Source organism: Pholcus phalangioides, unplaced genomic scaffold, assembly GCF_987345545.1.
Source record: "Pholcus phalangioides strain wild (caught in Gottingen) unplaced genomic scaffold, Ppha-v1.0 ptg000011l_1, whole genome shotgun sequence".
NCBI lineage: Eukaryota > Metazoa > Arthropoda > Arachnida > Araneae > Pholcidae > Pholcus > Pholcus phalangioides.
Window position 1 is genome coordinate 62533156 of NW_028301604.1, and position 21817 is coordinate 62554972.

The 21817-nt window shown below is 36.7% G+C and overlaps 1 protein-coding gene across 18 annotated transcripts in view; it reads right to left on the reverse strand.

Annotated features, from left to right (window-relative positions):
• The window catches only part of LOC149080678 (uncharacterized), a 312101-nt gene that overhangs the window by 264080 nt on the left and 26204 nt on the right, over nucleotides 1-21817 (reverse strand). Inside the window, exon 1 of one of the 18 annotated variants that reach the window (XM_089239880.1) lies at nucleotides 15506-16163. The exons of the other annotated variants lie outside the window; for them this stretch is intronic. Coding sequence (XP_089096006.1) covers nucleotides 15506-15586 — 81 coding nt within the window. The 5' untranslated portion in view covers nucleotides 15587-16163. Of the gene's footprint in view, nucleotides 1-15505; nucleotides 16164-21817 lie in introns of those variants that run through there. 18 annotated transcript variants of the gene reach the window in all.

The following is a 21817-nucleotide window of genomic DNA, read 5'->3' on the forward strand; positions in this document are numbered from 1 at the left end:
GGATATAGTGAACTTTTTCAGTGGTCCCAACTGAACATCCATTTAACTAATGTTATTTTAAACCTTATAGTGAATTGAGAAAATGAAAGTCCGCTTACTTAGTGAACTGAAATGTTCCTTCCGCAGATTTTTTTCCCAGTTTTTCAATGGTAAGTTTACACATATAAGGATCCCGAACGACAGCATTCCTTGACTTCCGTGTCAAATCCCACTTTTTCATCTTCCCCGCCGTTTCTAGGATTCAACCACGGATCCACTACAAGATTCCACTCTTTTCAAACCACCTTTTGAAAAATCGGAACAATAGTGCAACAGACCTAGAGGTAAGATCTTAAGTCATCAAACTTATTTTTTTGCCTCCCAATACAACTTCTGTGCGGCAACCGATGGATGGATCAGAGCGTTATTTGCAGCCTCGAATCTCACTACACGAAGCAGTTTGTTATGCATATTTTAAAAAGGTATGATGAACAGCAAGTATAATATCTCTCTTTTGGAAGCAATCGTTTTGCTGGAGAAGTCTCAAGAGACAAGTAACAGATGCAACAATTCGCAACTGCTTTCGACATATGGGTCTTTCCAAGAATGTATTGGAGCAAGGAAGAGGCAGTATTGCGGACGACGAAGATGAAACCCTACCGATCGCTATATGGCTGGAAAAGCATTGTGTAAATCTTTTTCCAAAGATGAAATTGAAGCCTTCGAATCTTGTGATAAGAGTTATGTACTTCAGGTATTCCTACCGTTTACATCGCATCCGAAGTAAAGGGAAAAACGAAGATTCCCCCCCTACCCTCAGAAGAAGAAAGTGAAATGTCAACACCATCAATCTCTGAAGTGAAAGGGCTGCAAGCATTCTGAATACTTTTTTTTCTATGGAAAATGTGGACAAAAAAACTGGACTCTAATCCGTCTATAAGAAAATTGATGAAATTTACTTAAAATCGAAATGTATTCAATCAAAAATAACAAATTTTTTCCATATGGTGTAAAAATAAAAGTAAATAATACTACTTTTAGAATTCTTCCTTTCTAATATTTGATTAATTGTTTATTTAAGAAATTAATAATTTATTAGTGAATTATGTGTTATCGCAGTGAATGTTCCCAACAAAACCACCATCAAATACTAAGAAATATCAATGTTTAAACAAATTTGGATATAGTGAACCTTGGGTTATAGTAAACTTTTTATTGGATCCGCAGACGGTTCACTATAACGGAGTTCGACTATATTAAAACGATTGAAATCAAGATTTCAGAGCAACACACACACACACGAAAAACGGGTTTGTGTCTCAGAGGTTCATTATATTAGCGATAGATGGCAGCACCGAAATAGATGGATAACTCTGACTATTTGTGTTCAAAAGAGCAAGAGAAAGAGAGAACGAAATAAATCACATCCAACAGCCACTCAAGAATTGAAAAACTTGAAAGTTTTTTTCGAGCACATTTTTCGTGTTATTAATACATCTGATTTGGTTTGTTATTGATAATCGATTGAACAAAGGGAAAAGAAAATCTCTTTCGTGTTTTCATTTTTCTCTTCCCTATACCAGATGACAATAAATTGAAGAATTTAAACCTCTTTGCTTACAAGCGGAAGCGACTAGCAAGAAATTCGGATGATCTCTGTTTGACGAATCGGCGATAAATATGATAACTTTGTCCTAACCTAACCGCATGTTAGAAAAAGGAAAGAAAAAAAAAGTAGAAAAGTAAGAAAAACAAACGAATGTGAAAGAAAAACAGTATAATAGATAAGTGTGTAAGAGATATCTGTTGTACTCACTCGCCGATACTTAGAGATAAGAGTAGGTACGAAGTAGAAGATTTCTCTTTTCACCCTCACCTACCTGTTCTCTTTCGCTCTCAAATGTATATAGTGGAAGGATACATCACGGAGGTTTTTTAAAAGAACTACTTTTTTTCATAGAGTTGCAACAAAGTTTCCTTATGATGAGGAGAAAGAGGAAAGAAAACAGACACTTGTTTGAATTTATTCCACTGGCCTTTGAATGCAATATCGCGTCCTTGATCGTAAAGTGGTTAATCAACAAAGTTATGTATTGTACAGGTATGCATTGTACACAGCAGCGATTCTCAATCTGGGGCCATGCCGCCTTATAGTCTTGGGATATTTTCCAACTTCGAGGTACGAAGGCAAGCCGATCTCCTCATTAGAAAGTCTCGCTGCAGAGAACAACAGGCCTACAATGATAAAATCTTCAAACATTACACTTCACTCATATTTCGAAAAATATGTGGTAGATGGCAGCACTATAACAAGCATTGCACAGAGGCAAGCTTCACGTTAGGTTCACAACACGGACATGCACATCCCAACACGTACCAATTCATTGGAAATTCCGCAGAGGAATGTGGACGAGGGACATGTGTGGTTTAGTAGTAGTAGTCTTGGGATATTTTAAGGGGGCCGCGGGCGAAAATTAAAAATAAAGGTAGCCAAGACAAGTGGTAAGGATCCACAGATATTTAAAAAAAAATCAGATGTTAAAGAACTGAAGCTTTTAACCTTTTTACGGTGCATAGGTATTTTCGGCACTTCCCGATGGCACAGTTCGAACTTTATAGCCCCTGAATGAGGAAGGCCCCTGAATGTTTGTCCCTTTGCGTTTTTTCTATAGTAGCCTAATTCATGGGGGGGGGGGGGCTCTTCTTCAATCGTAAGAGGTTGTTATAGCAATATGAAGTATCATTGTTTTCTGATGCGGTCCTATGACAAGGTGGATTCGACACAGGACCGCAAAGGGTTTAGTAAAACATGGTAGTTGAAAAATGTGACCATTGCACATTCAGAATCCAGCAGAACTGCGAGATCCAGCAGAACTGCGAGATCCATCATAACGAGGGACCCATCTAGGAATGGCCCAAGGGCCTCGTGTCCATAAGATGCCTACGTGTTGAGATCTGGCACAGTAGCATGAATTTCGAGAGGGAATGTGTAAATATGTAAGCAGTTACACTTCAAGCTAAGTACGAGGTCCCATTCTTTTGCCCATATAGAAGGGGATGATATTGATACACGGCCCTACATAAAATCTCTACGAGAGGGAAACTCATTGAAATTTAGCCTGGGGGTCCGGAGATCGACATTATCTATAAAACTGTTATTCTTTCAATTCAGTCACAAAAAAATTCAGTAAGTGAAAAGGGTCTATATTCTGGATGAGAGTAGGGGTGCCCTGGATAACACATGGGGACCATGAGATGAAAATATGGTCTGTCGGGGGGGGGGGCACGCGCGAAAAAAGGACAAGAAACATTAGTATTACAATACTATATTTTTTGTTTATCACGCAGAAATCCACTCAAGTACCAGAGTTTTCGGTTGAACTTTTAGAACTTACTGCTCCCTGAAGACAACTTCAAAAACCTGGTATTTTCCGATTCATTTATGATACGAGTTCAGTTCAATATCACGCATACACTCTGCGCAATTGTTTCATGATCGCATTTAATTGTACACTGAGAAGTTAGAACTATTTGTAAATTTATTGCTCACTTCGAAATTGTACGATTTATTAGCTTTTGACAAACAGACACAAGAAAAACGAATAATTCAATAAAATTTAGCAGTACTGTATTAAAGGATTTATTCATACAGTATTTGCTTAACTTGCTTAATCGACCTCATCACAAACTATAATATACTTGATATACAGTATAGTCCGGTGGTGATCACAAAATAGGCATTCGTTTAAAAAAGAAATAGACATTACATTTAAGATTGGAAATTTTATTTGTTATTCGAAATAATTGAATTTATATAAAAAACGAACAATACAGCCAAATTTGAAGTACAAACGATTTTATATCAGCTGATATCACAACAGGAAAGAATTGGAAAACAATTTTTCAGTTCAGATAACAGAGAATTCAATCAATTCGATTTCAAAAAGCTATACAAACTCAAGTAAATGCAAGCATGAAATACGTCTGAATCAATTTTTATTCAATTACATTGATGCCATACTATTTAATCATACGTGCAAGTTATTAACAATACATTTTTTTTCTTAATGTTCGAAAATATATACACCGAAAAAAAAAAAGTATTGGAGATATAGTTCTATTAACATATTGCATGTAACACTCAAAAATAGTGTTTACCAAATTTGAGAAACTCTGTGGTGTGTGAAATAATATATTTACCTATAGCTGTAACCCGCGGCTTCGCTCGCGTGGATTTGTTGATCAGAAAATTGTTCAACAATGATTTCCCCCATATAACATTTGGAACCCCCCTCCCCCCCCCCCCTCCTTGGAGGTTAAATTTTCAGAAATCCCGTCGTAGAGATTCTCTGTATTATAAAATAGAATACTTACCAAATTTCATATTTTTAGCTTCTGCTGTTTGGACTTGGCGATGATGGCACCATAACCTTTGAAACCTCCCCCTACCCGGGGAAAGTCCCTCCCCCACATATGACCCCCTCAGATGTTGAATTTTGAAATATCCCTTTTTTTAGAGAGTGTGTGTGTGTGTCTCTATATTACAAACTAAAACTATTGACAAAATTTTATATTTATAGCTTCAGCAGTTTCGGCGAAGCGTGATTTCTCTACGTAACCTTTGAATCCTCTTATGATCCCCTTTGGGGTCGAATTTCGAAAGCACCCTTTTAGTTAGTTTTTACGTCTTGAAATGAAACTACTGACCAAATTTCATAATTATAGCTCCAGCGGTTCCGGCTCGGCGTGATTTCTCTCTGTTTCCATTGAACCCTTTTATGACTCCCTTAGGGTGGAATTTTGAAAAACCCCTTCATACTTCGTCCTTACATGATAATATGAAAGTATCGACTAAATTCCACATTTATAATTTCAGCGGTTTCGACTAGGCATGATTTCTCTGTGTAACCTTTAAATCCCCTTATAACCCTCTTGGTAGTCGAATTTTGAAAAACTTTTTTAGTTTTTACGGTTCCGGCTCGGCGTGATTTCTCTATGTTACCTTTGAACCCTTTTATGACCCCCTTAGGGTTTGAATTTCGAAAAACCCTTTCTTAGTGAGTTTTTACTTCATGACCAAATTTCATATTCATAAATTCAGCCGTTGCAGCTCGGCGATGATGAACCAGTCAGGACATGTCATTATATATAGATATTTCTGCGCTAGAGCACAGTTTTTGAGGCTATGTTTGACCATGTTAAGACCTCTATAGGAAAAATATTACGAGACCTCTTGAAAATAACAATGTTAATTTTTTTTCCTGAGATACTATTGATCCTTTTTGTTGCACCGCGGTCACTTTCTTCACACGAGTAATAATTAAATCAGTACCTTTAGTCAGGGCTGTCTTGACAGTGTTATGGACCCTCGGGCCAAGTGATTTTTCTGAGGCCCTACCTGGCAAATTTACATGCTTTCTCTTAGAAATTTAAACCAAATCCAATTTTTGTGAGGCTCCTTTTCTCTCGAGGCCCCCGGGCCATGCGTAAGACAGCACTGTCTTTAGTTCCTTAAGTTTAAAAAAGCTAATTCCAAAAAGCTATGCTTTTTACTATCCGGGATTCAAACGCAGACTTGCGAAGCTGCAGGTTATGCCAACTTGTCTGGTCATTTGGCATGCAAAATCATCTCTGAAAAAGTTTCTGGTTTACAAAACAATTGTAAAATCTGAAAGCACCCACGGTTCCTATTGATGGGTTGTACATGTGTAACCTCTTCGTTCCAGAGGTACACATATGTGGACTTTATACGATCTCCTGTTTCTAATTATATCGTAGATATTACTTAATTCCATGCTTACTAGCACATACCTGGAAGTTCAAGCTCCATATTGATTCGGTTAGAATGCGGCTCGTAATGATATTACCTGAGAAAACAAGCGAATAAAAAGGCAGATTGACGAAATCGCGGCGATGAAGCGTTCTCGAAAAAAGGAAGTAATTTTTAATATATATTTTCAAGAACTTAATAGTTAAAAATGTAAAAATTATATATTTTAAGATAACCGAATGTAAGGGCATTGCTGAAAATAATTTTTTCTAGTTGTTTAAGTCATTTTTAAACACAGCACATTGAATTGTATGAATGTTTACCTTCGGCGTTGAACGATAAATTTAATCGTGATTACACCAAAGTATCTCATGCGAGATTTTTGTATTTATGTACTTTTTTGAGGAAAAACATTGTTTTCGAAGATACATATGTTATGGCGGAAGGGCTTATGTTAATGAAATGCATGTTACCTTTCTTTTGATATACATTTTTTCATTAATTCGGAGAAGGTTTTCATTAGTAATTATCTATTGTTTCTACAGATACTAGTTATACATAATCAGTGTTTGAAAAAATTATAACATGAAAATAAAAGTAATAGTCTATAATACATTTATGGGAGAAATAGACCTGCGCGATAGATACTTGTATATTATATAAGTATAAACATATTACCGGTATGTGCTAAGAACAAACAAATGACCTATTAGAGTTTTCACTCACTTCGATCTTGTTATTTCGAATTGGGGGGTGATGTTTGTTGAGTATCACCAAAAAAAAAAAGAAAAAAGAACGAGTGCCTATAAGACTTTAATTGAATATAGAATGGTTGTTGCATGAGCACTTTGCAAGTATGGAGAAAATGTAGTTCCCCGTAGAGAAAAACCTCCACTTTTGGATAGTTCTGAAGATGAGGAAAAATCTGAGCGAAAGCAGCGAAAAGTTGTCCCCCAACCCATGTAACATGTTCACCTTGATGAAGTGCATCACTTTCCCCCGATACGTGGTCGATGAAAATGCACCGAAATGAATATTACCAGAATGCAAATCAAGAGCCAGGGTGATTTGTACAAATAGTCAAATGTATTTTTGTGTTTTAAAAAATAATTGTTTCGAGAAGTGTCATTTGTCGTAACAATAATATACAGGGTGTTTCAAAAAGAATCATTTGATTTAAAAAAAATCATAACTTCAGCTTTTAATCCGTTTTGATCGAATGATGTATAGGTAGAAAGAGGGAAATCTCGAGTTTCACGCAGTTGTTGACAGGTAGCGCTAATACTCTTCCTTCGGCCGCCATTTCAGTGTTTGTCAAGATGGCGACTGCACAACAGAAATCGTTTTGTGTTCTAAGCTTCGCAAAGTGTGAGTCCGTAACAACTGTTCATCGTTCTTTCCGTCGACAATACTCTGGTGTTCGCTCAGAGCATTAGACGATGGTATAAACAATTTCGAGACACATGCTGTGTGTGTAAAGGGAAATCCCCTTTCTGTCAGACGAAAATATAGAGCGCATCCGACAGAGTTTCGCACGTAATCCACAGAAATCCGCTCGCAGTGGATGCAAACATGCCCGCAAAAGTTTGGAACGAATTTGACTACCGTATAGACATATGTCGTGCATCCCAAGGTGCCTAATGAGCACCTTTAATTTGGTTCGTAAAAAAACTTTATGATTAGCCATGTAATAAAAAATTAATCTTAAGTGTCTATGTTCAATATTTTTCGTAATATACGCATTTCAAATCGGGTGATTCGTTTTGAAACACCCTATATAGTATAGAGAGAAACGATGTCACTATCCGCTGTTCATACGAAGTACGAAAGCCTGGACAACCAAGCGGAGATCGAGATGTAGTTCGGAAAGAAAATTCACATTTATAGTGTATATATTGCTCCATTTGGTAATCACACTGAGTAATAAAACTAACACACGTCAATTCCTGATGCCTGTTGTGAGTTAATATCATATAATGTTGCGTTTTAAATTTGTAAATAATAAGTATACAGCTAACTATACAGTTCACTATGGTTAAAATATTAAGTGTTTCTACTCATTTGAATCCTGAGGTACAAATATGTGTACCTAAAATTTCTAAGCTCCCCGAATACTTACAGAAAAATTTTCTTTTCTACGAGTATTACAGTCTACAAACACTAAAGCAACATATAAAATCCACAAATATATTTTTAGCTGTTTTTGAAGCTTTAGGTTTGAAGAGGATAATATTTTTAACGTAGTTCAGTAGTTCTGTCGTGTGCTTTGATTCTACACTCGTGTGCAAAATTAAGAGAATTTGCACATTGTGTCTATTTTCACAAAAAGTACTGAACCAAAGGTACTAATAATGCCACCGAAGAAGTATGCAAATATTCAGTGTCGAATACGTAAGCGTACACGTGCGTGTGGGCGGAGCTGTCATCACGGAGCTGTCATCACGGAGGGGGATGACAAGGGCACGTGGCGTTTTCCACGATTCGTGTGCTCGTACTCCTCGGCAACATTCACTGTGTTTCTCGCAAGAGTTTGGTAAATTTAAAAGCTTATCGGATAAAATGAGTAGTCACAAACGTATGGATGACGGAATGAGATGGAGAATCATCGGTATATTGGAGGCAGGGCAATCACAGGTGCAGGTGGCTACAGAGCTCTATCTAACGCCCAGTGTCGTCTGCAATTTGTAAAAACAGTTTCAGGACACTGGATCCATATCGAGAAGACCTGGACAATGTTGTCGACAAGCCACGACGACCAATGAGGATCGTTATTTGGCACTTTTATCACTTTGAGTCGAGATTCAGGATGGATCACTGATTCTCGACGTACACTCATCTGGAGAGAGCCTGGTATCCGATACCATCCCTCCTACATCAGGGAAATGGACCACTATGGTGGTGGAGGTGTCATGGTCTGGGTAGGCATCATGTTGGACGGCCGCACACCCCTCCATGTGTTTGGCAGAGGGTCCGTGACTGCTAGGAGGCATACAGAGGCGATCTTAGAGTCCCATGTTCGACTTTTCAGAGGCGCACTTGGCCCTCGGTTCCTGTTCATGGACGACAACGCTTGTCCACATCGGGCTCACCTGGTCAACGATTATCTCGAAAGTAAGGATATTCGGCGTACGGATTGGCCAGCCAGATCTTCTGACCTAAATCCTATAGAACATGTCTAGGACGCTGTTGGAAGGGCAGTTGCATCTCGCCATCCCCCTTGGAGAACCATCCTGGAACTGAAAACTGCGTTGCTGCAGGAGTGGGACCGATTGTTACAGGGACTCCTCAACTACCTCTTGTCCAGTACGCCGTAGCGCTGTGCGACCTGTCTGACTGTGAGAGGGGACCATACCCCATATTATACTCATTTTCGGTTCGATCTCGCAACGTGTATTTTGGACATTCCTGCTGTGATGAGCTTTACTGACAATCATGCGTGCGTACTGTGACTTTTTGTGTATGGTACATCTCTTTCTGTTACAACTGAGTATTCGTACCAAATTTCATTAAAATGTCCACTAGTTTTTCAGACATAATGTGCTAATTCTCTTAATTTTGTAAACGAGTGTACATTTAATCATTATTATGGTGGGGGTGTTTTGAAAAATGTTTGGTTTCTTTATTACGCACTCATTTCTTTAAAAAAAAGGATTAATTTCTGTTGTCGTTGTTGATGTTTTTGCGTTATTTGGGTGTTGATGTGTTTTTCGCTTCACTTCCTACTTTTCACACTTGACTTTTTTAAGTTTTTTATATGTATGTATAATTTGTTGTGTGTGTGGTTATTTTCTTGTTCAAGCTAGTGGTCATCTTTCATCCACTTAGCTTCTGTTTCCGGTTCTGTTTTCTTTCTTGACGGTTCTCAGAAGAAAAATGATTTCATTGTCTCCTCATTTCACTCCTCCTCCTCCTCCTTTGACTGATGGAATATTTTATCTTAATAGCTGCGTGTGCATAACTCAACTACTGAACCTGTAAGTATCGTGTATCTTAACATTATACCAGCAGAATGAGAATGAAAGGCCTGTGTTCTGAGGGGAATATATATTTCCTTCTGACTTCCACAAAATGAAATCTTTCATTTCGGGTAGACTTGTTGATGAATCAATGTGAAGAAGCAATCGAATAGTGCTTTGGCTTTTTTGAGAGAATGTTATTATTTTTTAATCATTGTGAGCTTCAGCAATTAAAAGAAAGCTAGTTTCGTAACAATAAAAGTAATTCAAATTAATTCGAATCAATCACATACAGGCTGTCCCAAATTATTTGCATAGCACATCTCTGCAACCGTTGAATTTAGAAACATAACTTCAGTTACAAAAAGTTTACAAATAACGTGCAATTATTTAAAATCTTTAAATTTGTTTGAGGGGCCATATAAATGAAAAAGTAAAGAAATTAAATTTTTATACAGTTCCCATGTGCTGAAAAACCCAGTTGGAAAGTTTTTGCCCCGTTTCATCTGAGACCAACAAAAAATTCCATGTTTCTAAGTGCAATATTCGCTCATATTATAAATATTTGAGTTCAATCGAAAAGAAATTTGGAAAGAACAGCATAAATGAGGGAAAGAAACATTTTCTGTTAGTTTGTGCCGTTCCTTCCCAACTTTTCTCCGATTTGTGCATTCAAATATTTTAGCGAATATTGCACTTGGAAACACGGAATTTTTTTTCTGGACTCAGAAGAGGTAGGGCAACAACCTTCTCACTGGATTTTTGAGCCCATTGGGGACTATACAGAAGGTTAATTTCTTTATTTTTTATAATTACGGCCCCTCAAACAAATTTTAAGATTTTAAGCAACTGCACGCCATTTGAAAACTTTTTTGTAATTGAAACTATGTTTCTAAATTCAAGTACAGTTCGGTTGCAGATTTCTGATGTGCAAATAATTTGGGACAGCCTATAGAGAAAACCAAACTTTAAGTAGGCTTTCAGTGATATCTTAATTTATCGTTGCACTAGTTCTTCCGGATCATCAGCGTTTCATTAATAGCTGGGTACTTGAGAATAGATTCATGCATATTGGCATTAAAGCGAACTAATATATTAAATAGTAAACAACACGTTTAATTCGCTAATCGTGGCAATATTGCTTTAAGTAGTCACTGTATAAACAATATCAATTACAATCCTTCCTTTCTCGCACTTTTTTTAGAGAGGATAAGGTTTCGGTAAATATGCACAGGACCAAATTCAACATGGAATTCTTCATACTGGTAGTAACGGATGATCTACAGTTAACACATGAGTGAAAAGAAAATATGATTTATATGAGTTAGACCTGACAGTAATGTTTGAAAATACGTGTATGATATTGCACCGTAGATACAGTGTTAAATGAAAAAATAAAAAAACAATGAAACGCGATTTTTCCGAATAATTTTGGTATTTCTCACAATAAATACTGATCATTGGTTAAGAAACCAGTTATTTCTAATCTCATTTTTGACATAATCTTGAGTGATGAGTAGTATTAGATGCTATACAACATTTCCTTAATTTTTTTGAACAAAACTAATACTGTCGGAGATATACTAAGAACAGTTTTAACATAACTCTGTACACAATTAATAATTCATCTTTTTTTATAGATACGTAATTGGATTTTTAAAACTCTATTGCAAGAAATTTCTTGCTTAAATTCATAATATGAATCGAAGCACAACCATGATATTGTTACAGTTGATATTGCTTCACATTAGACAACCACCAAAAAACAACCATACTATTTTTTATGCACAGTGCATTATATATATTATTAAATTTTTTTTGGTGATATATATATACACTGAAGAGCCAAAAAAACTGGTCACCTGCCTAATATCGTGTAGGGCCCCCGCGAGCACGCAGAAGTGCCGCAACACGATGGACTCGACTAATGTCTGAAGTAGTGCTGGAGGTAATGGACACCATGAATCCTGCAGGGCTGTCCATAAATCCGTAGGAGTAAGAGGGGGTGGAGATCTCTTCTGAACAGCACGTTGCAAGGCATCCCAGATATGTTCAATAATGTTCATGTCTGGGGATTTTGGTGGCCAGCGGAAGTGTCTAAAATCAGAAGAGTGTTCCTGGAGCCACTTTGTAGCAATTCTGGACGTGTGGGGCGTCGCATTGTCCTGCTGAAATTGTCCAAGTCCGTCGGAATGCACAATGGACATGAATGGGTGCAGGTGATCAGACAGGATGCTTAAGTAACTGTCACCTGTCAGAGTCGTATCTAGACGTATCAGGGGTCCCATATCACGCCAACTGCACACGCCCCATACCATCACAGAGCCTCCACCAGCTTGAACAGTCCCCTGTTGACATGTAGGGTCCATGGATTCATGAGGTTGTCTCCATACCTGTACACGTCCATCAGTTCGAGGCAATTGGAACCGAGACTCGTCAGACCAGGCAACGCGTTTCCAGTCCTCAACAGTCCAACGTCGGTGTTGTCGGGCCCAGGCGAGGCGTAAAGCTTTGTGTCGTGCAGTCATCAAGGGTACACGAGTGGGCCTTCGGCTCCGAAAGCCCATATCGATGATGTTTCGTTGAATGGTTCGCACGCTGACACTTGTTGACGGCCCAGCATTGAAATCTGCGGCAATTTGCGGAAGGGTTGCACGTCTGTCACATTTAATGATTCTTGTCACTCGTCGTTGGTCCCGTTCTTGCGTGATCTTTTTCCGGCCGCAGCGATGTCGTAGATTTAATTTTTTACCGGATTCCCGATATTCACGGTACACTCGTGAAATGGTCGTACGTGAAAATCCAAATTTCATCGCTACCTCGGAGATGCTATGTCCCATCTCTCGTGCGCCGACTATAACATCACGTTCAAACTCACTTAAATCTCGATAACCTGCCATTGTAGCAGCAGTAACCGATCTAACAACTATGCCAGACACTTGTTGTGTTATATAGGCGTTGCCGACCACAGCGCCGTACTCTGATTGGTTCCATATCTCTTTATTTGCATACGCATGCCTGTACCAGTTTTTTTGGCTCTTCAGTTTATATATCGGGTATTTTGGTTATATTTGTCATCGATATTTTTTATGGGCAAATTTTTTCAGTGACCTCATTGGGCAATTTGCCTTTTTTGGCCCTTGTATTTGTATCAGATAATCTATTTCGAGGCGTTTTGGGAATATTAATGAAAGCATTAAATTGGAAAAATTATTTTATTTCATGATATCTATAGCAACATAATTCTGAAATATCAGGTGGAAAATACGCTATTGTTCTAAAAAATGTTTCTAGTTCATCAAGTTTCTATCTAAAAAGACTCTTGGGAGAGCAGATGAAAATCTCTACCAGCAGTTTCTCTAAAATACGGAAAACGTGAAGCTTGAAAAATAAGCACGATGGAAGGCAAAAATAATAAACAAACGTTCAGAAATAAATACTTTAATGTTTAGCACAAAATTTTCACCCTGTTTCGTTTGTCAAGGCCCATGCTGTTGCCAAATAGAACATGGCAAAAGAGCAGTTCCTGACGTCAATTGCAAGAGAAAGCCAGTTGGAATTCTGCCATTGAATATCTCGCGACAGAAACCAAGACAGCTAGTCGTTCTAGCAATACAATTGCATTGATAATTTTACTTTTGTTTATTGCTAAAGCATACAAACACTAACAACGATTCAAATTTTTTCAGTTTAGCAGACATTACAAACATCTGACGATCTGAGCCAATCGTGTCCTTTCCGAAATGCAATGAAACCTCTTGAAGTAAATCAAGGAGTTCGAAGAGGTTGCAATTGAAATCATGGTTCAAAAAAGCTTCTAAATCCTCTAAAAATGAATGCATGTTTGAGACAACATGGAAAAGATAGTTTTTTTTTCATGAATACTCCAACTAAAAAAAATGGTATCTGTGTATTAAAAAAGGTACTAACAAGGCACTTGAACTTGCCGCGTATTTCTTCCAAATACAAAGACCAAAAACAGACAAATTGCCCATCGATGTGACTGAAAAATTATGCCTATAAAAAATATAGATGTCGAATATCACCAAAATACCCAACATAAAAGCATATATCACCAAAAAATATATAATTAATAATATATAATACACCGCCTATAAAAAAGGTTATGGTTGCCTTATCTAATTATGGATAGCTTCTCGATTTATCCCACTATGTCTATCGTACTTCTTTTATAAACGTATCAATTGTGTTAGAATCCACAACCCCCGGAGGTAAGCTATTCCATTTATTAACAACTCTATTAGAGAAAAACTCTCTGCCACACCACAACCTGGAATTGGCCCTAACTAAACGATACTGGTGTCCTCTTGTCAAAGCAGTCGATTGACGGTGTATTAATAATTCTTGGTCCATCCTATCCATCCCGTTGAAAATTTTGAACACTTCGATCTATCCTTCCGACACCTGCGTTCCTCCAATGTAAACATATTCAAGAAATCAAATCTTTTTTTATAGCTCAAGCCTTGTGTGTCATCAAAATCACGCTTCTCTGCACCCCCCCCCCCAACCAAGTCTATGTCCCTTTATAGGTACGGTCTCCAAAACTTAACGGCATACTCCAGTGTAGGACAAACTAAGCCTCGGAAAAGCGGAAGAATAACTTTAGGAGAACGCGAAGAGACCCTTTCAAGAATGAAACCGAGCATTCTGTTCGCTTTTTTGACCACCGCTGAACAATGTTAAGAAAATCTAAGCCACTCGTCCATGAGAATTCCCAAATCGGCGACCCTAGTTGCATACGGGATAGAAATAATACCATTCGACTCGCAAGTGAAACGTGGATTGTTGCAAGCGACCATGCACTTGTCAACGCTAAACGTCATGCTCCATTCATTTGCCTATGCTGCAATCCTGTTTAAGATGCGGTGGAGCAACTCCCTATCTCTTTGATTCCCGACTAACCCCATTAGCTTCACGCCATCTGCGAATTTGCTAACAATCCCATCGATACCCTGATCGAGTTTATCGATAAAAAGTGAAAAAAGTATGGGCCCAAGAACACTTCCTCGAGGGACTCCACTTTTGACTCTTATTCAATCAGAAAATTCCCGTTCACCATAGCTCGTTGTGACCTATCTCTCAACCACGATTCTATTCATTTCAACAAGTTGTCTCCAATTCCAATTTTATGTAAACGCTTCAAGAGTGTACCATGTTGGTCCGATAAAATACCTTTCCCCTCATAAGGGATTTTTTCCTTAATATAATTTTTTAAATATCGACATTTACAAAGTTACAAGTCGACTTTATTTCTGGCAAAGGCTTTTTCGTCAAATTAGATTTTGAACATCAAATCGTTTTCGAAAGTATTCTACCGTTGATGATGGAAAGCGTTTGTTTCCGTCGAACTAATAATATTCTCACTGAAAACAATTTTTAAATCCATAAAAATAGTGTTACATCAGTTATCATGAAACGTTTCTGAATAAATTAACGTAATAATCATAAAAGCCCGTGGATTAGTAAGTCAATTAATTGTCATTAAAAATTTTCAATTTCAACAATTTAAAAGAAATCTTGAAGCATTCTTATTTATTACTTATCAAAAAAATAACTTTCTATCTTATTCAGTGTCAGTTAATCAGTTTTTAATTTCATTCTTACCTTACACAAAAGTGCAGTTGGGATCAAACAAAAACAAAATTATATATATCTTTTTTATCACATGTGCTATATTTCCCACATATATATTTTTCATGCAAAGTTTTGAAACTTATTAATTCACTTTAAAGTTATAATATTATTACTCATATATATATATATATATATATATACGTACCATATTTGGGGCCACCACTGCATTCCCAGTTGAGTGCTCTTTACTCTTAGGTCGATCTGAACTTTTTTTCAAACAAGACATTCTAATACCTCTCTTTGAGAGATCACACAAACAACCACAGAAATGGACACTTTGTAATCCTGTTGTTTCTAAACACTAAATATTATTTTGTAGTCTAATAAACCGAAGCATTCTCTGTCTTTACTGAATGAATCGAAGGAAACAACTCTTCGCGGGATTTGAACGTGCTACAGAAGCGACATCTGTTACTTTGCCTGCTCAAAGATGTAAATAAAAAAGGAATAGACTCTCGGAAAAATATAAAGCTCATCCAATGAAGTTGAATGTATCAGAACCTATTCTTTCTTTTCGCAACTGCTAACATAAGATTAATGCAAGTTGCCAGTCATCCAACCGAATGCTTGTCCTGCACGAATTCATGTAGAGCTTGTGTCCGACGCCTACGTTAGTTCGGCAAAGAAAATTTCAGCAGAGTTTTACAACAGAACCATTCTCCCTCTTTTACCGAATCGTGGAAGTTTTAAGGTGTGTTACAGGCAAGTCAACTGGCAGTATTCCCAGAGCTAACTTTGGTCTCAAGGATAACGTGTTATATATAAACTGAGTGACACTCACTATACGCGAGCGAAGAAACAGGCACCTTGACATTGCCGATGCAGTTCTGTCTTTCGGTGTGACGTTATATACTAACATCAAGTCAAGGCTCGTTGCGTGGGTGCCTAAACCACATGTTCGCTAAGATAACGTCATGCCCTCACCCTCAACAAAATAAGAATATTGTATAAAAGATGACTCGGATTTCAGTTGCGTAATTGAAATAAATGGTTTATAAATCACTGGCATCTCGTTATATAAGGACCAAAAATCAATTACATAAGTTTGAACTAAATCATCTTGAATATCAGATATCCAAGGTTCGTGAGCTCAAAGATTTATTCTTCTGTAACGACACCTGGGCTGCAGTTTTAAAAATTTCACCAGAAAGTTCTTATCAACTTGTGCACATTACCCTTAATTAAAAGTAATACAGGAGTAGATAATACATACATACCCAAAAATATTGATTTTACAGTAATACGCCGGAGTTACGCGATGGGTGGGACCGACACTAAGCGCGTATACGTGTCGGGGTACAATTTTGCATACAAATACATTAAATAGTGGTTAATCGGAACCAATAATTTTAAAAAATTAGTTTTTCGAAAAAAATTTGCAGTCAAAATACAGGTTTTCCTACATGTAATTAAAAACTTTCGTTAATATATTTTTTTAATTGTTACAAAATACAGTATCTACAAACGATAGTCATGTGCAGTGCAATATTTGGTAGGTTAACACTGTAGTTCATCGAAAAAAAGGAACTTCTAGCGTTTAAGCAGGGTAATTTTGTTATTAGTTTTTGTTTCTTTTTGTGATATCAAGTAAATTGTCGAAATTACTTGGCAGGGGAGCGATCGGGTGCATTATTAATAAATTTTAAATAGCATAATTTTTAACTCAATGGATTTAAATGGTGACCAAACCATTCTTCAAAAATGGAAGGTCACTAAATTAATGTTTCCAAATGGTTCTAAGGTCCAAATTGATTTTCGAAATCTTTGGTAAAATTTAGATCCCGCATCATCGGTTTCCTATTATTAGAATCTTAAAAATCAGCTCAGCTTGGCTACATGTGATGTTCTGTTTGAATGGACAATATATTTTTATTTGATAATAACATCATAATATGAAAACATTGTTTCCATCTCAGCTATAATCCAATAACGCTTATGAAATGTGCTGAATTCAAGTACTACCAAGAAAAAATGTGCATAAAAAATCACCTTCGAGATCGCGTAAATCAAAGTAGCGTAAGTCGGGGCATGGATGGCTATGTCAATAACGTAGCCGACTGATCTAATATATATACATATGTGTGAACTGGCATCATCATGTAGCCTTTCATGTCTATCTCCGCTTATATATCGGGGTATGATTGTATTAGTGTTTTTCTTTCTGTAATCAAGCCTGGTGACTGTCACTGAACAAATTTTTTAAATTTCTCCACGAGTGGTTCCAAATAATACTTCCATAAATGGTCTTTTCTCGTGTAATTTCAAAAAGTTCAGAATTGTAATTGCTCCAGCTCTGAAACCCTGCACCAGCCTAAGTACGCATGCATGACCCGTGAAAAAAATTTTGAAACTCACAACATAACATTTTAAAGCGTAACATCAGAGGGGAGAAATTTAGTATACATTTGTTTTATGCATTTTCTTTAGATAAAAAAACCATCTCTTATAATTATGTTAAACTTCTCTGTAGAAGGATAATAAGAATAAGGCTGCAACGAAATATATTCGAGAACGTATACTTGACCTTTCATCTAATAAAAATTAAGATCATCTTTGAATAACCATTTCTATAGTGTGTGTCGTAATAATAAAAAAACCACCTCTTTTTCTTTCCATAAAGAAATTTCGCCTCCTATTAAATAAAAATGGCTGAAAGGTTTATTTCACGGGAAAACTAATTAAGCAATGCGTTTGCTGGTTTTTTTTTCAAGGGGGGAAAAATGTCATTGCTTTCAAAAAGATTTTTTAGTTTCTTCAAAAGAAACCTCTCAGATTTTATGCAGATTTCAGTGCAAGTTAATGGAAAAAGTTTGAAGAGCCTCAAAAGTTTAACTAACAGAACAAAAATAATGTGAGCGATACAAACAGCTATTCATTAACAGCACATAAAGGACAAGAATTATGACTCGAGTAGCCAACAGCTTCCTTCACTTAATTAAAACGTTGAAGAATTAATATTCCATCCTCGTTAACATGACACGTGGTTGCGTTGGCGCATCCTAGGCCATGTGCAATTTTTGATGGCTTCCGTTGGTTAGAGACAGGGCTCGACAAAAGATAAATGTTCTAAATACGTAAATACAGTACAACGATGATGATGATACTTTGATTTTAGATATGAGGGCGTAAAGAAATAATCAAAAATGATGGAAAACCAGTTTAAAAATTTCGAAAACAGAAAAACATGAAATAATGGGGAAAAAACTAGTTATCATATTAATTCGGTGGTTATATTTATGTCTCAGTCGTAAGGTAGACGTGTGATTATAATGCACCAACCTCTGGCTCAGCAGGTACAGATTAAAATCCCGGATTAGCCATGTAAGAAATTGAGTAGCCGATCGGATTCGGCTTCAAATCGCAAATCTTTGGTGCGACAAAATGATAAAATCCTGGAGTGTTGTATCTTTTGACAGTTTCTTTTAGTGATTGGAGAAATTACAGGAAGATATCAGATGAGAGGAGAGAGACATTGAAAAGAAACCTTGGGTTGTATTTAAACCTCAATAAAACTTCGAAGTTTCCCTTAGGGATGCATAGAGTTTGATAACATTTTCACCATTGAGGATGAGCAATCATAACAATGTATTTACTATCTCAGAATATGGTGAATAAAACAGATCACGTCGCGTAGCTTTTTAATGCTACTATCAACTGAATGGTTATTCTGTGGACGAGCGGAAGTGAAATAAAAGTAATGAATGGCTCCCATTCCGTCTCTGAAGAGCACGGAATTAAACATTTACAGGACAACATAAGGAGTAAAGCTATGTATGTGGCACATAAAAAACTCACATCCAGTACTAGAATGGAGTATAAGAGATCAGTAACTTTAGATGTCCACTTCGGCCATTTCCAGGATCTGCACGCGTAAGCAACAAGCACTTCGTAATTAAATTTTAAAGCACTTTTTGGAGAAATAAGTAGACACAAAACAGAAGCCGATACGTTCTATTAGAATAGAGAAACGCCACGTACACTTAAGTTTCATCGACGGCCAGTTTGAATATCGAACAAATAAAACAAGACTTTCAACCTATAAAAAACTACTTAAACTCATTGGCGTCATTCCAATAAAATATCTCTTCACAATCACAAAAGATTACCACGTTTAAATGCGCTAGTTATTCTATGTATCAATCATCTTCTAATGGTAATTAATTTTGTAATGAAAAGGAACATTAAAACTTTTTATGCCACATTGCTAAGATGCACTGACATGAGTCACTTGGGTTCACAAAATTAATATCTGACGTGTAACCATAAATTTTCGGCGATTTTGAAGCTGAGTAGTTAACACAAACGTCCGATTTGACAAGTTATATTTGGGATCCCGGCTAAGAAATACAGCTTCCAAGTACAGTACCCATACGGAATCGTCATTAAACTGTAGGTCCCGATCTAATTTAACTCCCATAAGCCTACATAATATAATACAATGTGAAAAAAATTTTATTCTCAAAATAAATTTTTTTCCCCGAAACAAGGATACAGTGTGTCTTCTTTTCATTTCAAAGCGAAGAAGTAATAAAAAATATAATACGAGAACTATCACAGTTCTGCAAATGCAGGTTCTAGATTCACAAGATGCTTTTTAAATGTTTATTTTGGCACGTCGGTGTCATTTTGTTTCAACATATAACTTGAGTAAGGGGTTTTTAACGATTTCAGTCGGAAGTCAAATGAATTTCAGTCGTAACAAAAGGTTTTAGGATCAACGGAGAAATGGAAAAGTACGCATTTTCAAGTAAACCTAAGGAAGGTATATGATTATTTCATTGTTTCTATAAAAACCTGCATTTCAGGCCAGTACGTGATATGTTTCATAATATAAAAAGTTATTTCAACTTAGAAGAAAATTGATTAAAATATATGCGGCCTACTCACGCGTCTGTAATACTTTTCTTCGGAGAAACACTAAAAGAAGAAACATTCCTACTAACACTGGAGTTGTTTGAAAGTTTCTCTACCGGAATATAGCTCTTGAATTCTTAATCCAACGAAACGAAAACACCCCATGAATAAGTAACGTCTCAAAGATGCCCGTCTGGAGAGAAATTCTGTGCACATGCATCATGCATAAGGTGCTCTTGACTACGTTTCTTGTGTAATACGTAAACGCGATTGGTTTTAGATTACCAAACTGTAACATGCTGCTCTCTCCACACACATTTACAATTTTGAGTCGAAAAGTTTTTGTTATCGATCTTTCACGCACGATAACATTTTTTTGCAACGAAAGATTTTGAGAATGAAATGCACGCGTGCTTCATAAAATTGTTCCAGAAAAAATCAAATGCCACACTTTTTACATGATCATAATTCCCATGAATATTTGTTGGAAAACATTGGGGAAATATTATATCAAAAATTCAGTGCTGGGCAAATATACGAGTATGTTTGAAATGTATATAATTTTACTGGGCAATTGTCATAAATACGTTTTCATGAGCAAAGAAGAACAAACATAATAGAAAAAAAGAAAAAACCCTGAATATTGAAAATAATTACTTTGGCTATTCCACCATCGTAATGACATCTAAATGCTATAACTGGAGCATGGCGAAAGCAATTTTAGAAAATAATTGATTAAACATTGTAATCAGAGAAATTTTATTTTGAAAGCGGCATTTTTTGCAGAATCTCTTGTAACGTCTTCCGTAATCGTGACATTGAATCACGAAATGGGTAAAAAAAACCATTAAAAAAAGGTAGTTCATATAATATTGTTTGGGAGTAAAAACGACCATTCACAAATAATATGCATTGATCAAAAGTATTGAAAAATGTAGCGGGAAGGAATTCTCATAAGCTGTTATTTGAACGTGCGAAGAAAAAGAGCAAATATGTTAGATAAATCGACGCTTTTGTTCGCTGTAAAACATGCAGGCATTCCAAACTCAAGGCAACCTTCCAACGTGACCCTTGTCTAGGAAGCATTCCTAGTTTTCCGTCTGTCAGCTACAAAACACAGACGCCAATGTCCTCGTACCACAATCTCTCTGGTAAAATACAAAAAAAAAAAAAAGTGATTACACACCGAGAACGTGATTTTTGGTTTTTTCTACAGAGTATTATATGCGTTCATTGCACGGCAGGGGAGAAGACCATCATTTACTTTTTCTCAAATCTCCCTTCTCCGATTCGTGGGGTGGTAAAAGCTACACCAAGGGCAGATACATTAAAAAAAGTGACTTTTTTCCTCTCGACACGTGTGGAGGTTCCCAAGGAAACTAGAGTCACCAAGGAAATAAAAATAAATCGATCCTATCAGTGAGCCTATGACTTTTTTTCTCTTTACCTAAGCACATCATGGCCGGACCTCCAACTTCCCATCACTTTCCATAAATTACTGAAAACCATCATTTCATTCGAGAAAAAAAAATATTCAGCAACCGCTTAGATTTTTATTTTATGGCATCTGTAGTAGTTTCATTACACAGGACCCGATGAAGCA